The following is a 20,421-nucleotide window of genomic DNA, read 5'->3' on the forward strand; positions in this document are numbered from 1 at the left end:
AAACCCACCAGGATATTCCCATCAACCTGGGGACGCATCTTGGCTCGGGGCTGGGTGGTGAAAGACCTGGCAATGTCCTGTTTCTGGGTGGGAGGTCTGAGGGGGGTGTCTGGGGACAGAGAGCTTTGTGGCTGGCAGTGGCAGAGCCTTGGGGTGGGAGCAATTATTCTGCCCCTGGAAAAGGGTTGCTTTTGGGGCTGCTTCAGGGCTCCCAGGCCTCTGGCTGGTCAGCTGTGATGCTGTCACTGGACGGTGCCTTCACCTGGATCAGTGGCAGCTCATTCCTCCACATTTTGGAGGCCTCCAGCAGCCAGGTCCCCCCCAGGCAACCAGCAGGCATGGGTGGCTCGCTGGCCCCACGCTCCTCATCCTCTGTCTCCTCCTCAATGCGGGCCACTGACTCATGGTTTGGGGTATGGGAAGGAGAAGCTACCATCCACCCGGGGATGCCACAGGTGGAGGAGACCTCATCTGCTGCGGCCAAAGATTTTGATGCTGATGGTGGTGGATGCAGCGGTGAAAAGTGGCTGAGCAGGGGCATCTGGATGCGTAGCATGCTCGGTGAGGCCTCCGCCGCCTGGCTCTGCTCCGCATCCTCACCCATGCTGGGGGGGCACAGCAGGGTGATGGGGACAGGCTGCCATCCTCCACAGGGATGCCCAGCACCACTCATCACCTTCATCCCAACGCATTCGCAAGCAAGGAGCAGCTCCGGGAGGCCATGTCCCTCCCTCAGCAGCTCATCCATCGCCCAGCGTAGCCTCCAAGCCCCACAGGGGTTGGGCAACATGGTCCTAGGGGGGGATTTGCTGTTTGCTCGGTGTAATTGGGCCCGGGGGGACACACACACACATGAGCCCGCTTGTGCTATCGCTACCCTGAAGCACTTGCCTTCTTTTTCTCCAGCCCCAGGGCTGCACCGTGCCCTCACCGCACGTCAAAGGTGGAGCCCAGGAATGAGAGCTTCAAGGTCTCAGCAGCTGTGGGCATGGTGTGGGGGGCTGAGCCATGGACTCATTCTAGTATTAGTCCTTCACAGCAGGGGCCAGGTTCTGGTACATGTCATCCACGGAGAGCAGGGACACCTGGGCACGGCAAAGACAGGGGACAGGGATGGCTTCTGAATGCTGTCCTCAGAGGTGAGAGGCTGAGCAGCACTGCCAGGCTGCTGAGTGTCCCTTGGTGGGGTGCTGACCCTGCTGTGGGGAGCACACGCATGGAGGGACAGGGATGGAGGGACAAGGTACAGCCCTGCTTCCTTGAGTGGCAACCTATTTTGGACAAGGACCTGCGTGGCCAGGAGCAGGGCTGGGGGCTGGCAGGGCACAGGTCCCACTGCTAGGGGGGAGGGGTGTCCCTGTGCCCCAATTGCAGCAGCCTCACACCACGTCGGCCAGGGGCAGGACCTACCTACAAGTTCCTGTCTATCAGCTTGTGGGTCTCAAAGACATCAATGTCTTCTCCGAAGGGAAGGGGTTAATGATCTGCTCTGCAACCTGGGGAGAGAAGGGGCCGGGTGAGACAGGGGAGCAGGGACGGGGACACCTTCCCACAGGGCTCTCCATCCCTCAGTCCACCCATGGGGCAGATGAAACATGCAGACTTGGAGCTCCATGGTGCCCCGGTGTGATGGCTAGGCTTAGAGGATGTGTCCCCAGGAGCAGCTAGCTGTGGTGCCAGCCACCCCTGCAAGACCAGCAGGGTGCTCAGGGCCACCTGGCCACCCCTAGCCAGCAAAGTCCAGCTGCATGGCCACATCTCACCTTCAGCCAGCCAGTGTAGAAGAACTGGAGAAGGGTGGGGAGGGGGATGTACCTGTCCAGGTCCCCCTCCTGCCCATGCTCCAACGGCTTCAGAAACTGCTGCCTGATGAGGCAGAAGGCAAAGAAGGAGTAGATGGCGATGGTGACCACCTGCCAGAAGGACAGGTCAGCCAGTGGCAAGGGTGGGAGCCAAGGGGGACTCGCGGCACAGGAGCAGCATGGATGCGAGAAGCTCGGCCTGTCACTGATGCTCTTGCAGGCTTAAGGCTCAACCCCACTGCCCCACTGCCCGGGCTCCTGCACAGCCCTGCAGAGCTGTGAACCAGTGGCCATGCCAGATCCGGCACCAGAATTCAGTGGGGGACTTAAAGTGCTTTTAGGAAGGGGGGTAAAGTGCTCCCCACTGGGGTGCAGGGAGGAGTCTGTGGGGCTCCTCTGCCACTGTGGGGTGGAAGGAGCTGGGGTCTGGGCTTGGGGGCCCACAGGGTGCATGGGTACCTACCTGCGTGTACAAGAGAGGGGTGCTGATCCAGTCATAATGGAACAGCATGCTGCACTTGGCCCGGTAGAGATTCAGCTTCTGGGTAGAGAGGACAAGGACGGGTGACCCGAGCTTTGCGTGGCACCTGGTCTGCCCCCCAGTGCCGACTCACATCCATGAGGAGATGGAGGGCCACGTCGTCATGGATGCCACCATCCCGCCTGGCCTGGGCTGCCAGGTTGGTAAACCACACGTAGGGGATCCAGTACTTGTTGAAGTTGGAGTGGAGGCTCTCGAATTTCTTGTGCTCCTCCTGCGTCATGAAGCCTGTGGTGGGGCAGAGGCTCAGTGCTGTGGCCCCCATGTTGGTGGGGAGAGACCTTTTGGGGACCATCCTGTGTGGAAACACAGGGTTTTCCAGGTGAAACTCCATCCCCTGAAGACAAGCTCTGGGCAGAGGGCACATGAGACTCTTTGGGGGTGAACATCTGTGCAAGGATGCCACCCTCTGTGAGGGGCAGTTTGGGACAGGGATGCTTGCAAAGATCCCCAACCACCAGCACACCCTCCTGGTGACAGGGACACATCTGTGGCCCCCAGCTCTCACCCCACATTGCAGGCCATCACCCCCAGGTTTTAGCTTCTCACCATCTTCCACCACATGGTCCATGGTGGGGAAGCGCTTGAGCACCCTGGTGCTGACAGAGTGCAGGATGAGGACCGCTGACAGTAGCAGATGAGGGTGCACCACAGTATCACAGTATCACAGTATGCTAGGGATTGGAAGGGACCTCAAAAGATCATCTAGTCCAATCCCCCTGTCGGAGCAGGAACACCTAGATGAGGTTGCACAGGAAGGCGTCCAGGCGAGTTTTGAATGTCTCCAAAGAAGGAGACTCCACAACCTCCCTGGGCAGCCTGTTCCAGTGCTCTGTCACCCTCACTGAGAAGAAGTTTCTTCTCAAATTTAAGTGGAACCTCTTGTGTTCCAGCTTGAATCCATTACCCCTTGTCCTATCATTGGTTGCTACTGAGAAGAGCCTGGCTCCATCCTCATGACATTCCCCCTTTATATATTTATAAACGCTAATAAGATCACCCCTCAGTCTCTTCTCCAAACTAAAGAGACCCAGCTCCCTCAGTCTTTCCTCATAAGGGAGATGCTCCACTCCCTTAATCATCTTAGTTGCCCTACGCTGGACTCTCTCCAGCAGCTCTCTGTCCTTCTTGAACTGAGGGGCCCAGAACTGGACCACAGCATCCATCCCTTCTCATCCTTGCTGTGGATGTTGCTGGAGATGATGCACATGAGCTGGCCAGGCAGAAGGATGCTGGGCCCACTACTGGTTCACAATCAAGATGATATAAAAACCTGCACCGAGAGATAGCACGTGGGGCAGCTCGGCATGACTGGGTGGTGAGTTGAGGTGAGGATGAGCCCTGGCCAGCGGAGATGCCATGTTTCCAGGGGTGACATTTCTCTGTGGCCGGGAGATAAAGCACATGTTGTGCTTCCTTTTGGGCTGCCCTCCCCAGGGATGGAGGTGGGGATGTCCCCAGTTCTTCCCTGCCCTGGGTGCAGGTGGCATGGGGCACGACAGCCATCTCTTGTAGATAAGGTGCCCCTTTCCCAGGCATGGGGAGGAGGGTGCAGAGTGGGCCAGCAGAAATCACAGCCTCCCCCTGGCACCCCCAGGGCCAGGGAGCTGTGCTCGGTGGGCCTGGGAGCTAAATGCCAGGTTCCTCCATCACCCATCTGATGGTGTTCAAGGGATGTTTTGGCATGGGGTCAGGATAGGCAGTGGGGGAATCCTCAAGCCACCAGCGCCAGCGGGAGCGTGAAACCCCAACTCCCGGGTTCCAGCGAGATACCCATACCTAGGACAAATGACATGGGGATGAGGTCCGTGGACCTGTTGCAGTGTTGAGCCACTTTGGTATAGAGACACTCCTCCTCAGTCAGCAGTTGCCTGCAGCGGACAGCATGTAGGAGATGGTCATTGCAGCTCAGCCCTGCACCTCAGTGGAAAAACCCTTCTCTTGCTGTCTGCTGGCTAAACTGGGGACCACTGGGTTTCCAGCTACCAGCCAGGCTGCAGGACCCGGGGATGCGCACTGTCTCTCCCACACCAAGCACTATGGCCCAGCAGTGGGATCACCCACGCAGCCACCCTGCCCTTCCCACGTCTGCCACAGCCACTGCCCGCTCCCTGCCTGCTCCCTCCTGTCCTGCCGGTGCCTCTTCCACCTAAACACCTCAGCATGGGTCTGCACGGCCGAGTCCTCCCCATGATGGATTTGGGCTGTCAGAGGAGGGCAACGGGGAACTCAGGGTCAGTAACACCTCCCTGTGACCAACCATGGCCGGAGATATGGGTGGGGGCTGTGGGTGCGGGCGCCGGGGCTGGGCAGCATCCAGCGGGGCGGTTTGGGTCATTCCTCTTTGCAGCCACGGCGGCTGAATTTAGGCTCCGTGAGAAGGAGGGGAAAGGAGGGTTGCGTTGCTCCTGGCAGGCCTGGGAACGGGACCCCCGGGGTGCGCGGGCAGAGCGGGCAGCCAGGGAGGGCTGTGGGATATTTCTGGAGCACGGGTGAAAAACGTCCCTGTCACTGCCCAAGTCCTCTCTGCCAGCAACAGGCTGGGGGAAGGGGGGGGTGGGGGGGTGTGCAGCCCCTGGGGACAGCTGGCTGACCCCTGCCTGTCCTGCATCGGCACTGTGGCAGCTCCATGTTCCCGGGGGGGGGGGGGGGGGAAGTGGAATTGGAGATGGCATGAGCTGGGATGTCCTGGCTCCAGTACCTGGCAGGGAGTGATAAGAGGCATATTAAAGGCTGGCACAGGGCCACTTTCCCAGGGCCTGGGAGGGAGCGGGAAGGGAAAAAAATCCAGCGGGACATAGAACAGTGGGAAACATCCATGAGTGACAGCGAGCCGTGCAGGGAAATCATCCCGTCCTCGTCCCCGACCCGTACTGGGGCTGGGACTGAGCACTGCCGGGGCCCGTGGCTCGTCCTGCCGTGGGCTGCCGGAGGCCATGCCGCGCTCCGCAGGAAGCGCCGCTTCCTTTGCCGGCTGGAGCTCTGCGTCCTGCCCTGCCCAGCTCCCTCCCTTCCTGCCCGGGCACAGCGCCCGGCCCAGGCCCAGGGCAGCTCTGGTGTGGAGCACGGCAGCCGCAAGGGCTTCCAGCCTGGGAAATGTCCCCCTGGGCAGGGGGGACAGGGCTCAAGGGTGCCTGCCTGCCCCCATCCCTGGAGGAGGGCTGGAGCACCCATGGGTGAGCCTCGCCGGAGGGGTCGCTGTGCAGGGGGTGATTTACAGCATCCCCAGCCTTTGCCCTGTTCCCAGCAGCCCCACAAGTCCCTGCCCTGGCCGGGAACTGCGACATTTACATCAGGCTGACACCTTCCCCGGCCAGACTGTAAATCATGGTGCAAAGCAGAGGCTCCTCTCACCCCAAGCCAGTGCTCAGCTCTGCTCCGCCAGGCCAGCAAAGCGGCCCTGGGGCTGCTGGGTGAGACCCACGCTGGGGCATCACCCAGGGCATGGGAGGGGAGATGGGGTAGGAGCGAAGCCCCCCATCCCTGCACTCCCCCACGTCCCCTCAGTCGGCTCCCCACCACCCCAAACCACACAGACACAGGGATGGAGCCGCACTTCCAGGAGTAAAATGATTTATTTCTTATTGAGAGCTGAATCCTACAGGGCTTGGCAGCACACTGGGGAGGGGAGGCTGCAAGGGGCCCCTCCAGTGCCTCCCTGTGTGCGTGTGCAACTTGCACACCTGCTCCCACCCACCCATGTGCAGTCCCCGCACACGCGTGTGCAAGCACGAGCGCACTGGCTGTTTGAAGCCCCCGTGCCATGCACTGGGACACGGTGGGATGTGGGGTGGGCAGTGGGTAGGACCACCCCAGGCTCCCTCTGCCAAGCCCAGGACACCCCATCCACGCGTGACACTCCCGGCAGACCCCGTAGGCAGACCAGCCCCATTTCATGTCCCCGGACCCTGTTCTCTGCGGGCTGGGGAGCAGCAGGTCCGTGCTGGATGCCATGTGGCTCTAACGAGAGAGGATGGAGGCCCCGGCTGGTGGGTCTGGCACACACAATATTGTCACCTGGTGCCCAAAAGCAGCCCTCACCTCCTCCTCACGTTCTTCCTCAGGCACTGCCAGCCCACGTGTCCCCAAACACTGCCAGCCTGCGGCAGAGTCCCCAGTGCCCAAAGTACCCTCACACCCCCTGCCCTGCTGCAGCACATGGCAAGCGAGGGTTGCACGTGGTAGCGCAGGGGAAGGGATGGGAATTTGGGGGTGCAGCTTTGCAAACAACCGCTGTAAGCTACAAGCCGGACAGCTCGTGCCTCTCCTGCTCTGCCGGCTTTCGTCACTGCCCGGCCCCTGCCATCCTCCCGGCGTGTCCCAGACACAGCCTTAGTCCCGGCATCAGTGCAGGTCAATGTTCTCATACTCCAGGTTGTCTGAGTCCTCCAGCTCGATGCCAGGTACCAGGTTGTAATAATTGGTTGACTGACTCATGTAGATCTTCTCCCGGTCAGTAGAGTCCTTCAGGACTTCGCTCACGCTGACGGTGTCCACCTCTGGCTCACTGCCCCCCAGTTCCTCTGCCCTCGGTGCCGGGGTGTCCCGCTGCCTGCCTGGCCCCGTGCCCTGCCGCTCTTCATAGGTTGGCACCTGGGAACTGCTGGGGGATCCCACCTGGATCTCAACTTCCTCGTAGAGGTCCCTGCTGCTCTCCAGCGGGTCCATGGCGGGCTGGAGCACGACCTGGCTCCCCAGCAGCACCTTCTTCTCTGTCTCAGAGGGGGCGGCAGGCAGCTCGTAGGGGACGTAGTGGTGGGGCTCCGCAGGCATTGGCACGTTGCCCCTCTCTGCTGTGGCTGGGTGGCTCTGGGACCTGCTCTGAAGTCTGTAGTTGGTCTTTCTCTTCCGCCTGCAGAAGCACCAGGTGATGCCGGCGAGGATGAGGAGAGGAGGCAGGCAGATGAAGAGGGCGGTGAGGCTGTGCGAGCGGCACAGCTCATCCCGCGGGATGCTCTGGAGGTCCACACCATGGTACCGCTCCGGTGTGTGGCAGATAACCTCAGCAGCCAGGCTGGGCCAAGCCTCCAGGTTGCTGAGCAAAGTGCAGCTGCAGTCCCAGCTGTTGTTGGAGAGCTGGAGCTGGAGCAGAGAGGGCTTTAGGAGGCTGGCAGGAAGGAAGGTCAGGGCATTGAAGCCCAGGTAGACCTCCTGGACCTGGGTTGATGCTTTCAGAAAGGACTTGGGCAGCTCGTGGAGCTGGTTGCTGTCCAGATGAAGGACCCTCAAATTAGGGGCATCTTCCAGAAAGCTTCCAGGGAGACTTTCCAGCAGGTTGTGACTTAAGTGCAAGATCTCCAAGGCAGGGGGGACTCCCTGCGCGTTGCTGATGGCTGTGATGCTGCAGTGCGAGAGGTAGAGCTCCCGCAGCCCCCTCACCCCTACCAGCATGCCCCAGTCCAGGTGGGTGATGTTGGAACTGGTGAAGTTGAGGCAGCAGCTCTCGGGGAGCGGAGCCTCCCGGAAAGCCTGGAAGTCCATGGGCTCCGTGCAGTTGCAGCTTTGCGGTGCTGGGTCGAGGGCAAGGCCGGCAGCGAGCAGGAGGCTGCCCCAGAGGGACACGGTCCCCAGCCCAGCGCCTGCGGGGAGAGCAGAGGGGACGGGTGACCTCCCACGACGGGGTGGGGGGTGGGGGGGTGGGGGGTAGGGGGGTGAATCCCACTTCTCGCCCTCCTCGTGAAGGGACCCGGGTCCCCGTAGCTCCCTCCCGACCCACCTCCCGGGACTGCCGCCCCCCGCCAGCCCGGGGCTGTCTCACACCCGACGTCCCGCTGCTCCGACCGGTTTGCCCGCGGGCAGCGAGGGGCAGCGAGCGACCCCCGGGGCTGTGCTCGTCCCTTGTCCCCGTCCCCCCCGCTTCCCTTCCCTTTCCCCCGGGGTGCCCTGCTCGGCCTCACCTGCCGCCGCCGCCGCACGCCCCATCCTCCGGGGCCGCTCCGCGCCCCTCCGCGATCCCCGCCGGGCGCGGCCGCCGGCTCCGCCTCGCCGCGGGGCGGCCCCGCCGCAGCCCGCCCCGGACCGGCCCGGGCCCGCCTCGTCCCGCGCCCGCTGCCTTCCCCCCCCCGCTTCCGTGGGCCGTGGTCTCCCTTCAACCCCCTGTGCCCGGTCCCCTCGCTGGCCTCCCACCAGCCATAGACCCTCCAAGCGCACTGAGGGGCGGAACCTCCCAAAATATACCTGACCCCGACCCCCTACAGTCAATCCGCCCCGTGCCCCCCCTTCCTCTGCCCCCCCATCATAAACCACAGCCCCCCCATCCCTTTCCCATCCCTCCCTTCTCCATCCCCCTGAAGCGATGTCCCTTCCCAGCTTCCCACACCCCCCCGAGACCCCCACAAGCCATACATCCCTCCAGCCCCCTCCATACTCCAGCATCAGCCCCCCAAGCCCCTGGAGAGGGGCCACGCTGGGCTGTGCTGAGTTCCCCTCCCTCCTGGGATGGGAAAGGGCTCTACCCGACTGGTCCCCACCTCTGTGCATGGTGTGACTCCCAGCCCCACTGGGGAGAGGATACAGGGTGGGCATGCATGTAGGATGGGGACCAAAGGGGCCAGCTTCTCTCTCCATCACTGGACCCCTTAAGACTTCCTTCTATCCCACAAAAGTCCCGGGCTGGGAAGGAGGAGCAGGGACAGACACAAGCACTACAGACCCCGGAAAAAAAGCAGTGCTGGAGAGGGGAGCTGTGTTTCCACACCCTGAAAGCGCATGTGTACTCACCACGGTGTCAACAGGGTAAACCAAAGTGCTGCTGTGGTAACGACAGCACTTTGCTTCAGTACTGGTAGGAAGTAGGTGAGATGGGACCTGGCCTGAGCACGTGTGTGATGTTGTGGTGCCAGAGCCCACTGGGGTGACCGCAGCAGGGCAGGGCTCTGGTGGCCACTCTTCAGCCTGTCTTGGGGTGCAGAGTGCCGGGATACCCTATGTGCTGCATATACGGGGTGCCTCAGAGGCCTGGCAAGCTCAGCACACCAGTAATAAAAGCGCTGGGTTGTTTCAGGCTTCCTTGGGCCACCCGTGCTATCCTGAGGGATGCAGTGATGTTTGAGAAGGCACCAGGCTTCACGAGGGTCTTCCCTTGATTTCACCCCTCACTCGTGGCTCAAAACTTGCACCTCGGGTGCTGCACTCATGTCTCAGCTCAGGGCCGCTCCAGCCCCCGGTGGGGTAGCAGCAGCTCTCCTTGGCACGGACCCATCACCCACGTCCCGTGCACCCTGCTTGGGTCTCTCCCAGACCCATAGATCCCCAGCAGTGGGGTGGGTTTCTGGCAGTGGGACCTGCCCCATCCTGCTGCGGGCATTGCCTTGTGAGTGGCAGGTTTGGGGTGCTGGCACCTCGCGCTGTGCAGCGAATGCCACAGCAACGAACCCGTGCCAAGAATTTCTGCTGGGGATCAGGGATGGGATGGGACGGGACAGAGCGGGGAGGGAAGCAGGGCTGGCCGAGCCCTGGCTGCTGGGGTGGGACACAGGAAACGGCCATTCGGGCTCTTGCGGAAGGGAGGTGCCGGCAGCATACTGGCCTGGGAGGGGGAAAACGTTGCCTCCTGGAGTGCCCTGGGTATGGTCACAGAGCCCCGAGCTGGCACCCATGGGCTGGAGCCTTCTGACACCCTGCCTGGGGTAAAGCTTCCCCGCTGCACCCTCTCTGGGGCAGCAGCTGAGCCAAGAACCCCGTTGCAGGAGATTTCAGAGGACTCCCTGAGCCTCTGTGGGCTGGATTCTGCCTCCCAGGGAGCACCTTCCCACGCTGGCATTTTACATACCATCCCAGATCCAAGTGCTTCCTTAATCCGGAGGGATGTGGGTCCTTTTCTCTCCCCCTCCAGGCAGCTTTACCCAGATTTGCAGCTTCCCCTCTGCACATCCCCAGCCAGCCCCCCGGGGTGGGTTGGCCTCTGCTGGTGCTGCTGGCACTGGTGCTTCCTTCCCTGGCTCAGCTGAGGGACCAGCACCCTCTCCCTCCTCCTCCTCCCCCTCCTCTTCCTCTTCCTTGGCTGCAGCCCTGTCCTTTGCAGGAGCTCACCGAGTGAGAGTGATGAGGGAGGGGAAAACCCCACTCTGGAGGGGGTCAGGGCTGTCACCCCAGGGAGCTCGCCTGCACCCCAGGCTGTGAGGGTGGTGGGACTTCAGGGGGAATCAGGCTGAGGCCAGGCCAGTACCAAGTTTCATGGGGGATGGAGATCCCACAGCCTCTCCGGGCTCCTGTAGTATTTTACCATGCTCACAGGGGAAAAAAAAAGTTTCCTAGTGTCTAGGTGGAATTTCCCTTGATGCAACTTGCATTGGGTGCCTGTCCCCATTTCGCTGTACACCTCCCCAGAGAGCCTGGCTCCCTCTTCCTGTAACTCCATCTGAATAGCTGCAGGAAGACGGGAGATCACCCCAGAGCCTCCCCTTCCCCAGGCCGGGCAGGTTGTTGATGTTAAACCCCGCTTCCTCCCACCACCCCAGCTAGGTGATGGGAAAACCCCTGTCTGCAATGCTCTGCATCACCGTGGACCCAAGCTGCAGGTGGAAAGGGGGCTGCTCCCGGGCTCCATTCCTCTTGGAGAGGAGGTGCCCCAGCCCTGGTGGGAAGTGGGCTATGGGGTCCATCTGTGTCCCCAAACCCAGTCCAAGGGCTTGCCCGGAGCAAGCAGGGAGCAGGAGCAGAGCTGACAGCTCTCAGCCCTCGCTGGTACCTCCTGTGCCTCTGCGGGGGACCCCGGGGCAAGCCTCACACAGGTTGTCCCCCCACCCCCAGGCAGGTCCCCTGGGGCCTCCCTGCACCTCCACCCACACGCTGCCTCCAGACGCTGACTCAGCTCTGCTCCTGGGGCCTCAGTCGGAAAACCAGCATTGCCCCATGACGCTGCCCACGCCGCGGGGAGCCCTGGGGCCCTGGTGGAAACAGGCATCTTTCCCCCCAAGGGGCAGCAGCCTCCCTGCCTGCTCCTGGAGGGTGTTTGCTGCCGAGCGGTGGGTATACACACATTTCCTCTGCAAAAGCTAGAAACCTGCGACAAAAAAAGCAGACAGATCCGGGTTGTTTCCTCCCTCCCTACAGACAGGTTTGCTCAGCTTGCCTGCAGCAAAAAAGGGGGTTAATTCCTCCCCTAGGGGATGTGCTGTGAAGCACGGGGCTGTTTGGCTGGGAGTACTCAGGCAAAACCCTCAGCATATTCAGGAGTAGATTGGGCATCGGTGACCAGAGCCCTGAGCTGCCCCAGGGAAGCAGAGGTGGAGAAAAGTGGGGAAACTGAGGCACAGAGCAAGGGACGTGCACACAGTCACCCTGCATGCGGTATGGAGCAGGGGAAGGGCAGCAGAATCTGATTTTGAGGGACTCTCGCAATGATGCTGCTCCAGGCTCCTGGGAAGCTGTGTGTTTGCGGTCACCTCTGCCAGCTCCCACCCCCGTGGGGAGGGAGAGACGCCCCACATCCTTCCATGACCTGTTTCGGGTGACACATAGACGTGTCCCCCTCATGGCCATTAGAGAGCAGCACCTCTATGGCACACTGCCCACACAGCGGGGCCAGCACAGCCAGGCCCGCCCCGCAACACCAGAGCCCCCAGGAAGCCCAGGACTGGGTGCCCAGGCACCGAGGGGTGAGGATGGACATCCCCAGTGGGACAGGCCTGCAGGTCCCCAGTCCTGGACTGGCCACCCGCAGGGGACTGACCTTTCGGAGCTGTTTGAGGGGCACGGGGCTGGGCTGGAGCCAGGACAAAGGGTGGCCAAGGGGCACCTACCCAGGGGACAGCCTGGCCAGGGAGCTCACTTGCACTTTCCACTGTCCCCTACATCCCCAGCACCCGAGCTGGGGTGGGCTGTGACCCCCCTCCCCAGCCGCTGGCGCAGAGCAGGGGGCTCTGAAGGTGTCCCTGCCTGCATCCAGGTTGGGGGCGGGGGGGGGGGAGGCAGGGCCCGCAGCGAACACGTGGGCTTTGAAATCCCACCCTGGCCACGGCCTTTCCGTGGGGTGTAGGTGTGGGGTCCCCAGGGGGGTCGTGTGACACAAGCTGGTCACCCCTGTCACGGGAGCTGGGGGGTGCATTTACAGATGGGGAGGGGGCTCTGCGCGTCCAGGGAGAGAGGGGCGGTGTCTCTGCGTGTCTATGGGGTATCGATGTGTCTATAGGGGATCCCTGCGTCTAGGGGGGCTGCCTGTCTTATGGGAGTCTCTGTGTCTAGGGGGGGGGGGTCATGCATCTATCGGGGGCCCCTGTGTCTGGGGGGGCTGTGTGTGTCTCGGGGGGGCTGGGGGTGGACTCCCCCGGTCACGGCCGGCCATGGGGTGCCGGTAGGTACATAGCACCCCGCCGCCGCCCACTCTCACCTTTTACCGTGCGGCGGCCGCTTTAAGAGCAGCGTGGGGGCCGCCCGGGGGCGGGGCTCCTCGGGTGACGTCAGCGCGCCCATTGATAAAGCCGGCGGGATTCCCGGGGCGGCAGTGGTGGCGCGCGGCGGCGGGGCCACGTGCGTGGGGCTCGGCGGAGGAGCGGCAGCCGACCCCCTCCCCCCACCGGCACCGCGGAGCCTCCTCCGATCTCCCGCGCCCGCCATGGAGCCCGCCGGCCTCTTCCCCCCTTTCCCCGCCGCCTGCCTCCCCCCCGCACAGCCCGCCCCCGCCCCGGCGCCCCCGCCCCGCGCGGCCGAGACCACCCGCATCATCACCGACCCCATCTCCGGTCGCTCCTACTGCAAGGGACGCCTGCTGGGAAAGGTACCGGGAAACGGGGAGGGGCGAACCGCCGGGGGGAGGGGGGCACCGGCCGGGGCGTGCGGGGATGGGAGCCGCCGCCCGGTGCGGGCGCGGGGAGGGACGGGGGAGCGTCTGCTCGACCCCCCCACCCCCCCGGTGTGGTCCGGGGCTGGATGCGGCCCATCGGTTGCCGCACGCCGCCCCCACCCCTCCCCGCCTCTCCCGGCGGGCCCGCAGCGGCGCTGGAAGCTGTGAATCACCCGGGCTGGCTGCGTGCCTCGCCGGCTATCGGGAGACGCATCGGTTTCGGGGCGCCCCGCGGGGAGCGGAGGGGGGGGGGGGGGAGTGTGCGTGGGCCGGCGGGTGCCCCGGTTCCCAGGGGTGCCGGTCCGCGCCGCTCCGCCACACGCAACTTTTCCTCCCGCTGCCAGCGGCGTGTGTAGGAGGTGGGTGCCGGTTCCCAGCCCGGCCCCGGGCGGGCTTGGCGGCTGAGTGCGCAGATTGGAGGCTGACATCACGGCAGGAAAAACCTGTCTCCATGGGGCTGCTTTTCGGTGGCCTCCTCCGGTCCCCGGGCTCCCTGCCCCGCGCAGGACTTTCCAGGTTGATCTGTCATGTGGAAAGATGCAGAGTCCGGCCATGGTGGGAGGAAAAATGCCCTGGAGGTTTTACAGGAACTGGGTGAAGAAAATCCCTGGTTGAGAGCATCATGGTTCAGATCTTAGTGGGCGATGCAGCGTGAGGGAGCGTGTGACGCTCACCGGGCTGCGCTGCAAGGGATCGGCGGAGGAGGCAGCTCATAGGCAGGGGCGAAGAGCTGTCTCTCACCCATCCATAACCACCTCTTCCCTTGCAGGGTGGGTTTGCACGATGCTATGAAATGACAGACCTCTCCAGCAACAAAACCTATGCCGTGAAGGTCATTCCTCACAGCCGGGTGGCTAAACCCCACCAGCGGGAAAAGGTGGGTGCTGTGGGGCTTGGTGGGGTGCTGGCTGGCAGGGTGCAACAGGGACCCTGTGCTCACCTGGGGCCCCTGCTCCCTTCCAGATCACCAATGAGATTGAGCTGCACCGGGACTTGCACCATAAGCATATTGTCAAGTTCTCCCACTACTTTGAGGACGCAGAGAGTATCTACATCTTCCTGGAGCACTGTAGTAGGAAGGTGAGTGCTGGTGTGGCCTCCTTGTCAAAGGATCTCCTAAACAGAGCCGTGGCTGGTTGGAGTAGGCCTTATCGGAAGTGTTTTGTTAGCACTCTCCTTCTCCTGGGCTGCCTTGCTGCCTGCTCTGTCACACCCTCTGAGCTCAGCCGTAACCCGTTTGGTTCCACACGGCGCTGGGGACACCACTGGCTGCCTGTCCTGCTTGGTCTGCCTGCTCATGTTGGCAGCCTGTAGCTCCTTGTGGGGCCACCGTAAATCCAGTGGTTCCCTTGGCTGTGCTGAGCAATCTCAACCTCGTGTGGGGAGTCTGCTGAGGTCATGGCTGTGGAAGAAGGATTATTTGTGGATGTGCAACTTCTGGAAGAACTGGCTTTGACCCTGCCTGCCCCTTGCTTAGTCAGCAGGGCTGCCTGTTCTCCCTGCCTGCCATCACCAAGCTGCCTTCTCTCCCTCTGCAGTCCCTGGCCCACATCTGGAAGGCCCGCCATACTCTGCTGGAGCCCGAAGTGCGCTATTACCTCAAACAGATCATCTCAGGCTTGAAATACCTTCACCTCAAGGGCATCCTGCACAGAGACCTCAAGCTCGGTGAGTGCTGTGGTTGGGGCAGGGAGCTCTGTGGGGAGTGAGCTGCCCCAGGGGGACTTGTGGTGACGCATCGCCCTTGACTTGCAGGCAACTTCTTCATCAATGAAAACATGGAGTTGAAAGTGGGGGACTTTGGTCTAGCTGCTTGCCAGGATATCTCTGACCAGAAGAAAAAGTAAGTCTGAAGTTTCCCAATTCCACAGCCCTCTGAGGTTTCACTCTTCCTCCTCCAGCTTCCTGGGAGGGTGGAAGGATGGTGAGGGGTTGCTCCTGGCCTGGGGCGGGGAAGCTTTAGGGCCCCTTCCCGGGGTGAGGGAGCGATTCCTGCCCCAGCTGCAGGCAAGGCGAGGGGGCTGGGGGCTTTGTGGCTCCTTCAGGAGTGAGCTCGCAGCCGTCGGGGGGAGAACAATGTGCTGACTATCGCTATTGTGCCTGCCCGGCTGCCCTGCCGGCTGCGCAGGCCGGGACACAAAGGCTCTGTTCCTCCCCAGCTCTAGGACAAACTCTTCCCAACGGCTCCCCAGGAGCAGCTGCTCCTGACCCTTGGGAGCTGGAGAGGCGGGGGGGGGAGTCTGTATGGGCTCCTTGTAGATGGAAGGGGACTTTGGACCACAAAGAGGAAAATGGAGGGGGGGAGGACAGGCTGTGAGCTCAGTCGCAGGGCTTGGAGTGTGTGTGTGTGATGGTGGGGGAGGTTGTCTGTGATGGGATGCAGAGCATGCACTGACCTGGTGCTCGGCCCCACAGGACGATATGTGGGACCCCCAACTACCTGGCCCCAGAAGTGCTGCTGAGACAGGGCCACGGGCCGGAGTCGGACGTGTGGTCCCTGGGCTGTGTCATGTAAGTGTGTGCTCTGGTTTTTGGGGGGGGGGGCAGCCCTGCTTACACTGGGGGGAGAGCCGGGCTGTGGAGCAGCCCCGATGAGGAAGTCCTCTTGCGGTTTGCCTCGTGGCTTTGCAGGGGTTGCCGAAAGGCAGGGGGAGGGGAGCGAGTGGCCGGATCCTGCCCAGCCCCACTTTGGAGCGATGCTGCCGGCCATCCCCGGGATGCTGCTCAGGGGTTTGCACGAGTGGGAGCCGCGAGGGGCAGGCGCTCTCGTGCCACGCTCCGCTCCGGTTCAAAGCGTGCTCAACCGCCCTGTGACCCTGATAAACAACGGAAAATCTCGGTGGCTGGCGGCGGCTCTGTTTGTTGGGGGAGCGATCGCTGCGCCGCTTCGGCACATCCAGCCCCTCGCCTGGCCGCTGCCCGCGAGCTTCCTGCTGCGCTTTCTGCCCCGGCGGCCACGCAGGGGTTGGAGCGGTGGTGACAGAGGGTGGCCTTTGCCTACCAGCCCTCTCCCCTTCCCCAGGGCTCCTTGTTTGTTGCTCTAAACAGTTGCTAGGAGGAAGCGTGGCCGGATGTGTGTGTGGCCACCTGGGCTGGAAGTGGTGCTCCTGGCCAGGTGTGGCCGGCCAAATGCCAATAACTTCCTTGCTTTAAGTGCTGCTGAGTCATAAGCCTGGCGGGGATGTGACGGTGGCACATGTGTACCCTCCCAGGTACACCCTGCTGTGTGGGAACCCTCCCTTTGAGACCTCCGACCTCAAGGAGACCTACAGGTGCATCAAGCAGGTGGAGTACACCCTCCCTGCCTTCCTCTCCCTGCCTGCCAAGCACCTCATCGCTGGCATCCTCAGACGCAACCCCCAGGACCGCCTCACTCTCGAGGAGATCTTGGACCATGAGTTCTTCAAGGTGAGCGGTGAGGGTCTGGCCTTGACCCTCCTCTGGGTGGAATGGGGCTTTTTGGGCTGTGTAGGGTGCTGTCCCTGGAGCCCAAGTCTCAGTCCTTCAAAGGAAGCAGCTGCTGCCCTGCCCAAATGCCAGCCAGGGGAACTGAGGGATCTGGTGTGTTCCTGCTGCCTTGTCCCTACAACACGGGCTGTTTCCCGTACTGATGCCAGTCATGGGGCCAAGGCTTGACGGAAACGCAAGCTGGCTGTCAGGAGGGCTGTGAGTGACTGCAGTCAGTCCAGGACAGCTGCTCTGCCTGGAGCACGTGGGCAATGGAAACCAAACCTCTGCCTTGACCTCTCTGCAGGGCTACACGCCTGAGAAGCTCCCTCCCAGCAGCTGTGTGATGGCTCCAGAGCTGAGTCCTCCAAACCCAGCAAAGAGTCTCTTTGCTAAAGTTACCAAGACACTTTTTGGGAAGAAGAAACCCAAGGGTGAGTTCATGCACTTGCCCAGCAGTCTGAGTGACCCTTCCTGCAGGTAGAAATGGGTTCCATCTCCTGGAGAAGACCCCCTGATGGGTCTCCCTGGGCCCTCTGCCCAGGGCCCGCACAAGCTGGTGCTGGTGGTCTGGCATGGGTGTGCGTCTGGAGAGCGGATGCTGTGCCGCAACCCCCGGGGGCAGTTCCTCCTGGAAGCCCTGTGTTGCATGAGAACTGGGAAGTGAAAGTGGGAGGCAGCTGCCTGACACCATCCTCACCACCGTGGGCATGGGAACAGACAAGGGAGAGCTGAGCTACTGGGAGGGGTGGCCTAGATGTCCCCATCCCCTGTGCTCAGTAGTGTGCTCATCGCTTGCTCTCTCCTCAGCCAAGAAGGGCTCTTCAGAGGACAAGGATGACATCTCCAAGCTGGTCACTGGGCTGATGAAGACCTCGATCTGTCGGCAGATGAGCTATAAAACCGTGGAAGGGAATGAGGTGAGAACATCCCTGAGCTCATGCCCACCCCTCTTTGGGGGAGCAGGGAGGACTGTGCTAAAGTCAGGTCTTTCTGCAGGCCACCCCCGTATCGTGCCGCAGCGCCAGCTCTAGCCCTGTGGAGACAGTGGTGGAAGAGACCTCTCACAAGTCCGTGTCCCCCTCCATCCGGGGGACGATGGCCAGCAGCTGTGAAGGTGAGCAATACCTGCCCAGGCCACCCCAGCCTGCCCCAAGCTTCCTGTCCTGCCTTGGCTGATAGCGGGGCTGGCTGACTCAGCCTGTCATCTTCTCTCCACAGCCTTTGAAGACTGCATCACTGCCTCTGCCATCATCGAGTCAGCTGTCTGGCTGCTGCGGACCTGCCTCTCCTCCATGCCCCCAGGTAAACCAGTCAGACTGCTCTGGTATGGGACAGGGCACTGTACATCCCCTTCCCCATGAGATGAAGGCATGGCTGCTATTTGGGTTACCTTAAATGCTGCCAGAGCCTGCTGTGGGGGGTCTGCTCCCCCCGGGGAGCTGAGGTGGGCAGGGGCTGGCTGCCTGCTCTGCTCACCCCCTCTCCTCTCCACCAGCGGAGAAAAACCCGGCTTCCCTGGCCCGCCATGAGCACTTTGTCTGGGTGAGCAAGTGGGTGGATTACTCCAACAAGTATGGCTTTGGCTACCAGCTCTCCAACCGCAGCATTGGGGTCCTCTTCAACAATGGCACGCACATGACTCTTTCCCCCAACCACAGGTAAGCGGTGTGGAAGGGGCTGGTGTCTCTGGGGAAGCCCCTCGGGTGGGAAGGGGCAAGGGGAGGCTGTGCCAGGGGTAGGTTTGGTGCTGGGTGTCCCCAAAGCTCATGGTCGTCTTCATCCCAGGACTGTGCATTACAACCCGACCAACAGCAAACACCTTGTGTTCTCTGTGGCTGCCATCCCCGAGCAGCTGCAGGGACAGATGAGTGTCTTGCGCTACTTTGCGTCCTACATGGAGCAGCATCTCATGAAGGTGAGTGCTGGGGCCCTGGGCTGGGCTGGGATCATGGGTAGGTTGGGTGTTGGGTCATGGCTTGACCACACTGCTTGGGGCTGTAGAATTCTCTGCTCAGGGGCTGTGACCAGGTGGATACCCGGAGAGGTGTGTCCTGGGAGTGGGGACCCCAATGTGGGTGTGTCCAGATTTGGCTGTGGGTATGCTGGTGGCAGTGCTCCCATGTATGGGACCAATGGCTTACACAGACCCTTCTTTCCAAGGGAGGTGACTTGCCCAGCATAGATGACCTTGGGCAGCCAGCCCTGCTCCTCCTGCAGTGGGTGAAGACTGACCAAGCCTTGCTCATGCTCTTCAGCAGTGGCACCCTCCAGGTAGGTGTGGGGCACAGGGGAGATCCCCAGACCCCTGTGGGGAAGGGGCCAGCTGGGGACTGCTGGCCTGTGTTAGATCTAGTCTGCCACAGCCCAAATGCAGGGTCCAGCGCTGTGGGTGCAGGATGCTGCTCCAGTGCCTGGAGCTGCTGGTTGCACCTTGTCCACCTCATGGGGGACATGACACTGCTTCCGTCTGTCCCAGTGCCTGGGCTGGTGTGTTCCCGCTCTGGGGCATGGAGCACGGATGCTCCCAGGCAGGTTGGGGAGGAGGAACGGGTTGAGGCAGGAAGTGTGGCTCCATCCCAGCTCCCGACATGCCGCAGGAAGCGTGGGTTAAACCAAGCCCAACCTGTCTTCTAGGTGAACTTCTACAACGACCACACCAAGGTGATCATTAGCAAGCCTGACCATTCCTGCCTTGTCACCTACATCAACCGGGAGCGCAACTCCTACACCTACAAGCTGTGCAGCATTCAGGAGCTGGGCTGTTCTCCTGAGCTCCACCACCGCCTCAGATACATCCTTAAGCTCCTCCAAGAACGGGCTGAGGCCTAGCATGGGACCTTGGGGGACCCTCTCTGGACGTAGAGGTCTTCCCCCTACCCTCCCACAGGATGGGAGGTATGTTATGGTGCTGGCTGCCCACCTGGGCACCCTGTATTCCAGTGCTCAGCTGGACTCTGGACTAAGACACATGGATGTGGTTACAGCAGCAGGTCTGGATGTCCTTGCTGCTCCCTGTCTCCGGGCAATCGCTGTCTTCCTGCTGGCAGCTCCTGCTCTGGTTGTGCTGGTCTTGGTGGAGTGGACTGGGGTGGCACAGGGAGGTGGTGGGCGAGTGCCCTGCAGCCAGGTTTGGGTCTGGCTGTGCCTTGTTTGTGGCCTGGTGCTCCAGCCTGCCTTGGCTGGCAGCTGCCTGCAGTGGGGGCTCAAGCTGTCCTGGCCGAGGTGATGCACCAGTTGCACAGACCCTCTCCATGGCCTGGAGAGGACCGGCACAGCCTTGACCTCAAGGCCTGGCTGCTGTGGGGTAGGGAAAACCCCTTCCCAGGGGTGGACAGGGGTGAAGGGCGCTGCCTGCCCTGCCAGGGGCTGCGTGGGCTGGTGTGTGCCACTCCACAACTGCTACACTAAGGAAGGGGCTGTGCTGGGCCCAACCATGCCCTGACCGCTTCCAAATTGTGAATTGTCTGGTACAACTTGAGGTTTGATAAAGGGTAGGGGGGATGGGATTCAAGGGCTTGCTAGAGGAAGCCCTTGTCTTGCTGGGACCCAGGGATGTTTCTTGTTTCAAGGCAGTGTCTGCCATGTGGGACTATTTATGTATCTTATTTATATGGAATTATTTATTTTTCCTCTTGGTCTGTCCATGTGTGGCTCCCCTCTTCCTGACTCACCTCAATAAAAATTTATTTGTGTACGGGCAAACTGTGTCCACCTTGCTTGGAGCTGGAGCCTTGATCCCAAAAGAGCTTCAGCTTCATCTTTATTCTTGCTCCAGGGCTGCTTCTGCAAGGTCCCTCTTGACAATGGCCGTTGCTGGGGGACAAGGTCAGGGAGGCAGGATAGGG

General features: G+C 61.9%; 3 protein-coding genes across 3 annotated transcripts; 1 reads left to right on the top strand and 2 right to left on the bottom strand.

The window, feature by feature from the left end:
• Nucleotides 1-202: 202 nt before the first annotated feature.
• On the bottom strand, nucleotides 203-5,281 carry BEST4 (bestrophin 4; the record flags this gene model as incomplete). The annotated part of the gene is given in 17 exon segments (XM_082484060.1): nucleotides 203-605; nucleotides 932-995; nucleotides 998-1,019; nucleotides 1,023-1,025; nucleotides 1,029-1,085; nucleotides 1,414-1,470; nucleotides 1,473-1,496; nucleotides 1,764-1,913; nucleotides 2,266-2,343; nucleotides 2,417-2,571; nucleotides 2,893-2,967; nucleotides 3,493-3,568; nucleotides 3,570-3,584; nucleotides 3,588-3,616; nucleotides 4,123-4,214; nucleotides 4,430-4,547; nucleotides 5,218-5,281. Coding segments are annotated over 17 exon segments (1,482 nt in total).
• A 626-nt stretch (nucleotides 5,282-5,907) lies between these two features.
• LOC309672533 (uncharacterized protein) lies at nucleotides 5,908-12,900 on the bottom strand (the record flags this gene model as incomplete). Its single annotated transcript, XM_082484061.1, has 3 exons — nucleotides 5,908-7,922; nucleotides 8,241-8,492; nucleotides 12,681-12,900. The coding sequence occupies 3 exons, from the start codon at nucleotides 12,898-12,900 to the stop codon at nucleotides 6,688-6,690; spliced, it is 1,707 nt and encodes a 568-aa protein (XP_082340187.1). The 3' UTR covers nucleotides 5,908-6,687.
• On the top strand, nucleotides 12,899-20,272 carry PLK3 (polo like kinase 3; the record flags this gene model as incomplete). Its single annotated transcript, XM_082483590.1, has 15 exons — nucleotides 12,899-13,060; nucleotides 13,896-14,003; nucleotides 14,090-14,206; nucleotides 14,665-14,794; nucleotides 14,882-14,969; nucleotides 15,542-15,637; nucleotides 16,339-16,534; nucleotides 16,881-17,007; nucleotides 17,384-17,493; nucleotides 17,573-17,690; nucleotides 17,795-17,878; nucleotides 18,072-18,234; nucleotides 18,362-18,491; nucleotides 18,737-18,847; nucleotides 19,211-20,272. 15 exons carry the CDS (start codon nucleotides 12,899-12,901, stop codon nucleotides 19,403-19,405), a joined length of 1,935 nt encoding a protein of 644 aa, XP_082339716.1. The 3' UTR covers nucleotides 19,406-20,272.
• Between the last annotated feature and the right edge of the window lie 149 nt (nucleotides 20,273-20,421).

This window comes from Vanellus vanellus (genome assembly GCF_965231255.1).
Source record: "Vanellus vanellus genome assembly, chromosome: 5".
NCBI lineage: Eukaryota > Metazoa > Chordata > Aves > Charadriiformes > Charadriidae > Vanellus > Vanellus vanellus.